The sequence below is a fragment of the Protobothrops mucrosquamatus genome, unplaced genomic scaffold (genome assembly GCF_001527695.2).
Source record: "Protobothrops mucrosquamatus isolate PMUCROS unplaced genomic scaffold, P.Mucros_1.0 scaffold2675, whole genome shotgun sequence".
Classification (NCBI taxonomy): Eukaryota; Metazoa; Chordata; class Lepidosauria; order Squamata; family Viperidae; genus Protobothrops; species Protobothrops mucrosquamatus.
The window spans coordinates 22,774-29,588 of NW_015388722.1; the positions used below are offsets into that span (position 1 = coordinate 22,774).

The 6,815-nt window shown below is 40.0% G+C and overlaps 1 protein-coding gene across 1 annotated transcript in view; it reads left to right on the forward strand.

Moving 5' to 3' along the window:
- Nucleotides 1-6,815, forward strand: part of LOC107296165 (aldehyde dehydrogenase family 3 member B1-like) — a gene marked incomplete at its 5' end in the record, with an annotated part of 21,518 nt that overhangs the window by 5,977 nt on the left and 8,726 nt on the right. Inside the window, 5 exons of the mRNA XM_015825511.1 lie at nucleotides 2,106-2,268; nucleotides 2,874-2,984; nucleotides 3,129-3,249; nucleotides 3,378-3,463; nucleotides 4,220-4,301. Of these exons, the coding sequence (XP_015680997.1) occupies nucleotides 2,106-2,268; nucleotides 2,874-2,984; nucleotides 3,129-3,249; nucleotides 3,378-3,463; nucleotides 4,220-4,301 (563 nt within the window). The remainder of the gene's footprint in view (nucleotides 1-2,105; nucleotides 2,269-2,873; nucleotides 2,985-3,128; nucleotides 3,250-3,377; nucleotides 3,464-4,219; nucleotides 4,302-6,815) is intronic.

Consider the following 6,815-nt stretch of genomic DNA (forward strand, 5'->3'; position numbering starts at 1 on the left):
GGATACGGGGGGAGGCAAACCATCCCCCCTGCTCTTGCAAATCCGACACCCATTCTGTTCTTGCCTGCCGATCCCTTTGTGCCGTAATACGGGTTCTTCCCTCCCCCTCTTGCTATTCTCCTTCTCACCCTCATTCTTATGCGCAGCCCTATGTAACGTATGCCCCCTCCCAGTTTCATCCCTCTCACGTGTCCCCAGAATGTTCTCAGTCGCTGCCCCATTGATAGCGCTCTCCCATACGGTCTGTTGCCGGCAAGTTGTTAAATACGCCGGAGGGGGGTGTTTCCCTTCATTCCGTCTTGATCGTGTTACCATCGTGTGCCTGGTGGCGCCATTAGGAAGTGGTTCCTCCTTACCCTGTCCTCCGATCTCACCGTATCCCGTCCGTCCCCCTGCCTCCCGGATTCCACTCTGTGGTTAAGTATATTGTCTCTCCATATATATATATTTGTTTTCTGAGGTTATAAATGAGGTTATAAATGAGCAGAAAGCATAAGTAGGCCAAATCTTTTCTTCCAGGCTCAGCATCTCTTGATAATTAAAAGAGAACATTGTGCAAACTTGGAATTGGGTGAATAGAGAACCATATTAAATCATCATATATATCATGTCATATCAACACTGCCAAAAAATATAAAACATACAACACTGAAATCTTGTTTGAATAGGTGGTGTTTTGCAAAGAACTTGCTTTAAAAATTGAACAGTAGCAGAAACTAAATTAAAATCTGGATCAAGCATCCTTTTCTTATCCCATCCTGTTTGTCCCATTTTGTTCAGTACATTTCTTCTCCAGGCAAATTATTCAGTTTTTATGGCAATGATGATCAGGATCTGAGAGCCCAAGCTCACACTGAACACCTGAAAAATGGCAAGCTGAGATGAATTATTTGAAGTAACATTAAAGAATGTAAGGGCTGAAGGAGATCATGGAGAACATCTAGTTTCAATCCCAATAATCTAAATGCTAAGGTCAGAATCAATTGCTGCATGAAAGAAAAAAACTGATTATCTGGATACGATCAACTGAGTTTGTAAGAAAACTATAAGAAAAGTATAGCAGCAACTATTCTTGCTTCTGGCCCAAGATCTTCTTTCTTTCTTCTTACTTCTTTATTGGCCAAGTGTGGTTGGACACACAAGGAATTTGTTTCCTGTGCATAAGCTCTCAGTGTACATACAAGTAACAGTGATTGTTGTTGTTAATTGCGAAGTTGTGTCTGACCCATCACAACCCCATGGACAATGTTCCTCCAGGTCTTCCTGTCCTCTATCATCTTCTGGAGTCCATTTAAGTTCATGCCTACTGCTTCAGGGACTCTGTCCAGCCACCTCATTCTCTGTCGTCCCCTTCTTCTATTGCCCTCAATCTTTCCCAGCATTAGGCCCTTCTCCAATGAGTAACAGTGATAATTGTGATCATATACAACATGAAAATACATTCATCATAAATCATGAAATACAACACTTCATCATGAATCATGATGCAACACTTAGTGATAATTATAGAGTACTAGCTAAGCAAACAACATAAATCATACTAGGGTAAAAAAAACAATATAAATTGTAAGATACAAGCAGTAAAGTTATAGTCATAAGAGGATAAGGATAGGTAATAGGAAAGATGAGGAGTATCATAGTAATACAGCTTTACTAAATATTTTGACAGTGTTGTAGGAATTAGTTGTTAAGCAGAGTGATGTCATGGAGGAAAAAACTGTCCTTATGTCTAGTTGTTCTGGTGTGCAATGCCCTATAGCATCGTCTTGAGAGAAGAAGTTGAAATGGTTTATGTCCAGGATGTGAGGGGTCTGTAGACATTCTTTAGAAAAAAAAATGACACAAGTGTGGGTCAAAAGGGAAAATATTATTTTGAGTCTTCTCTGAAGTAAAAATCTTTGTATTAAGTGTTGGGAAGCCAAAAACGTATTGAGCCATGGCAGAAATTCCCAAACTCTGTTATTAAAGTAAAGAAAGGCAATACAGTTATCCATCCAGTTCTTACAGAGCATCCTGCCTTGTGGGATCAGGATTAACATAAATGATAAAAGGAATGGGACTTTCCCGTAACTCTTTTGATTCTATGAGTGTTTATTTTGCTCTAGTACAAACCCCTATGCTGGCCTAGTAGATTGCTTACGTGCTACCTGGATGACAGGAAAGACCCGTCCAAAGGAGTATCGGGTCACACAGCTGGAGGCCCTGTGTTACTTTCTGGAAGAAAGACAGGCCGATATACAGCGTGCCATGTGTGAGGATCTACGCAAGGTGAGTTGGCCATCCATCTAGAGCACCCGACAGCTCAGAGGAGACTTGCAAATGAAGGGCTTGCTTGCCAGTTAATAAACATAGGACAGCTATTCTATTTTTCTCTTTGTTGGATTTTCCATGACAACAATTATGAAAAGGAAGCAATGTTTTTTGTATGTGCCATGAGAACTGAATTTAGCTAGGTGGCAAGCAGGCTACGGAAAATCATTATGTAAACATAGTTGAGCAGTCAACAAATGATTAAGAGTACAGCCAAGTACTTTATTTCAAAAAAGTGGGACAAAAACATCTAAATTTATCAAGACTTTAATTTCTTTGCATAGTCAGTCATCTAACTATATACTGTAAAGTTTTATTTGTAACTGAGTTTATCTGTGAGCCTCCTGCCTGATTAAGGTTTAAGTATCTAGAGAACTAAGCTTAGTGCTTAGTTGGTGTAAAACCCAAATATTACATTTCAAGAATCAATTGAGATGATAGCATGATAAAACTTTACTATGAATGAGACACAAGTTTGCTCAGTGAAGAATTGCTGCATAGTTCACCTCTGAACTCAGTATGGACATCACTGATGCATCTCATTTTGTCTTTCTTCTCCACAGCCCTGCTTTGAAACTGAGCTCACTGAGGTTCTCTTAGTCAGAAATGAGCTGGCCAACGCTCTTAACAACTTAAACTGCTGGATGAAGGATGAAAGCGTGAACAAGAACCTAGTAAGGAGAGAAGCTGAGTGGGAGGAGAACAAATGAAAAGGAATGTTTCTAGATTGGAGAGGGGAGAAAATCTAAAGGATATATTATCTCATTAAACTGAAGATGGACTTTCTAACTGAATTTTTTTTCCTGGTTTTTCTGTAGCTGACAAAGCTGGATTGTGCCTTCATTCGCAAGGAACCATTTGGTGTGGTGCTGATCATTGGAGCCTTTAACTTCCCTATCCAGCTTACTTTGTTGCCCCTTGTGGGAGCCATTGCAGCTGGTGAGTGAGAAGCTAGTTCCTAATTCATTTTAGACATTAGATCTTATGGGTGTTCTTCCAGGAGATGCAAGCATGTGGTGGATGTTAATCTGTTGCAACCATGGTAAAGTGTTCTCTCCTCCTTCTAGGGAATTGTGTGATTCTCAAGCCTTCAGAAGTGAGCAGCTGCACTGAAAAGCTCCTTGCAGAAGCATTACCTTGTTATCTGGATCCAGTGAGTTCCTCAACTGCCATCTTATCTTATTAAAAAAATCAAAATGAAGCTTTTTCCTCTGCCTTTGTCTTAATTAATCATGAGAGGGCAATTCTTTAGGCCCATTGAGGAAAAACTCTGGATATGAACTAATCTCCAATTTTTAATCTGTTTTTGGAAGCTGAGTTAATTTCTGCCCCTTTAGACTGTGGTGGTGGTGGTGGTGGTGGTGGTGGTGGTAACCTTCTGAGGTTTACTGTGCTTTTTCTAGCCCTTTGGTTTCAACGAAGAAGGCTGTCAGCTCTTTCTTAGCCAGCCACAGCAAAAGGGTGATGTACAGTTAACAGTTGGATAGCAGCAGTGTCAGTTTATTTTGGATGTAGGTTATGTGCTTTCTGTTTTTCTTAAAATCCAAGTACAGTGTAGAGGACTAAGTATATATTGTTACTTTAACAAAAGACTGTTTGGGGTAGATAAAGGAGGAATTAATTTAGGAGATTACTATGAAGGCAGGACAATTCCATTCCCAAGGTTAGACAGGAAAAAAAACCCATAGGTTCCCTATTACCATATTCTCACTAAATAAAAAATGATCATTTTAAAATTAAAATCTTTTAAGGAAAATCCTAATTTCCTTTCAATTTAGTGCATCATTTCCTTACTCGAAAATTCCTCTCAAGAGGCTTTTTATCTTGCAAAGTTTCAGGGGCAGAAAACACCACCTGTCTGATATGCAGGCAACTTGACTAAATATGAACTTCCTTTTCTATTTTATAGCAAACCTTTGCTGTGGTGACAGCTGGTCCTGAAGAAACAGGAAAATTACTGGAAAATAAGTTTGATTATATCTTCTACACAGGTGATTTTCCCTTCTTGCATATTCTTTTCGGGTTATTCTTTTCAATAGTACTTTAAAAAATATTATTAACCACTACACAAAAATCTATGTGGTAAGCCAATATTCAACTATTGAAACTGAAAGGTTCTGTTTTTTTTTTTTTTATCAAAGATCATTATTTACAAAAAAAACAAAACATCTGCAGTAGAATTTACCTCTGTTTAGCTAATACAATACCTTTCTAGAAGACCAAATTGTGTATATTGCTGCAATTTGCCATGTGTCTTAATTAAGTAACTTTATCATGTTTATCACAATACAGCTGAGTTAGTGGCAAGTTAGGCCCAGGACAGTGATGACAACCCTTGTGAGGTCGACATGTCAAGAATTCAGAAAATACCTAACTTGACACTGCTGGCATCACACACACACACACACACACACACACACACACACACACACACACACCCCTTCCCCAAACAACAGAGAAACATTCTCTATCTCCCTCCCATCCAGGCCACCATGAATAGCAATTCTTGATAGCAGTGCCAAAGCTGGACCTGAAGTCAAGGCCTGGGCCTTGACTTCTGTCCTAGAGCTACTGCTGCCACTCCAAAAGGCACATTGTTTCCCAAGGCTTGCGAAACTTGGGAAGCAGCACGATTGCCCTTGGGGCTCAGTGCTCTCCAGGATCTGCCATGCGCCCCTTACCTTCAGATGATGTTCTCTTTTAGCTGACAGGCTCCTGTGATCTACCTGAGGCTGTTCCAGGTCACAGGAGGCCTTTGTTCTTGAAGCAGCTTCAGAAAATATTCTTCCGCTGTCTCTGAAGGCTCCAAAACTCACATTAAAGCAGGTCCCATTCTCACACAATTTTTGGAGGCTGCACAAGATCATGGCCCTCCCTGGGGATGCCTGGAGGCTGTGCAAGAGTACATCCCTTCTCCCATGGTCTCCACAGCCTCTGAAAATTGCGTGAGAATGGGGACGCTTTCAAGAATTGTTGTTGGGTGTTGGTGGAACCTGGCCTGTGACAGTGGCATGTCATAGGTTCACCATCATTGGCCCAGGGAAACTGTTGCATGTGGTGTTTGTAACTTTGGCTATCAGCAGCTTCCAGATTGTAGATCTTGCCCACAAGTGAAGCAAAAGTTGAGTTGTCACACTTTAAGTAAGAAAAAATGCTTAATGCAAAATTTCAATCTTTTGGAAATAATGAACATTCTCTGGCTTTTTCCCTCACAGTGAAGATACTAAGATTTTTCTTTCCCTTTCATTCCCAGAACAGCTTAGGGTAATAACAAGAACTGCACGTTTAATAGGAGTTTGGCAGGAGAGTTTGATGGAATTTTAATGGACTGTCTATATACATTCTACATCTAAATTGACATTTTTAAATAACTTGGATGAAGAGGTAGATGGAATCATTATCAAATTTGCCGACGAAATAAAATAAATTGGATGGAATATATATTCTAGGAGACAGAAACCAATAAGTTAGAAAAATGAACTGAAAATAAGGGAAAAATTGAGTTTTTTAGGAATCAAAATTCCTAACAAACAAAACAAATGCACCAGTTTGGAAACAGCCGTTGGAACAGAATGCTGATCACAAATGATCAGCAGTGTAATATGACTGTTAAAAAAAGTATACACAATCTTAGTTTAAATCAATCAAGTTACTAAAATGGGATTCAACTTTATTTTGCATTGGTCAGGCCATACTTTGAGCACGGAGTCCAATTCTGGATACTATTGTTGAATATTTCAGATAGCCTGGAATAGGTTCAGAGAAGTCTGATCAGGGGATAGGAAAACAAGGTGTAGACTTGAACTGGGAATGTTTAGCCTTAAGGAAAAAAAAGACTGGGGGTAGAGGGTAATATAATGGGTACTCTTCAAGTACCAGAAAAGATGCCTGTAGAAAACCAAGACTTCTTAGTCACCCCAGAAACTAGGACACGGAATAATAGCTTCAATAGTAAATATAAATACCTGGAGAGCTGGTACATCTGGACATTACCTGTTGTGAGTACTTCTCTTTGGATCTCTGCACTTAGTGGGTTGGATTCAATGGATTATTTAGCCTGTTTTTCTCTATGATTTTCTGAAATGATTGTAATAGAAATTGAGTGTGTCTCTAAGCACATGGAGGAAATTTTTCTCAACTGAAAAGCTGCCATGGGTTCCTTCATGCCTTTGGTTAGGGCTATTAGATCTGATGATGTGATTGACAGAATACCCCAGGTGGATATCAACTATAGCCTGGATGTCCCACCATCAGAGGCTGAAACCTCACAGGCCATCAGTCAGTGTTCCAGTGGTAAGGCACCAGGATCTGATGCAACCCCAGCAGAAGTCTATAAGGCTGGTGGTGCTGTGCTTGTTGAAAAACTCACCCAGCTGTTCCGGTCTTTCTGGAAACAAGGTTCCATCCCTCAGGAACTGAAAAACGCGTCCATTGTGCACCTCTACAAGAGGAAAGGAAATCGACAAGTCTGCGATAATTATAGAGGAATATCACTTCTCTCCGTC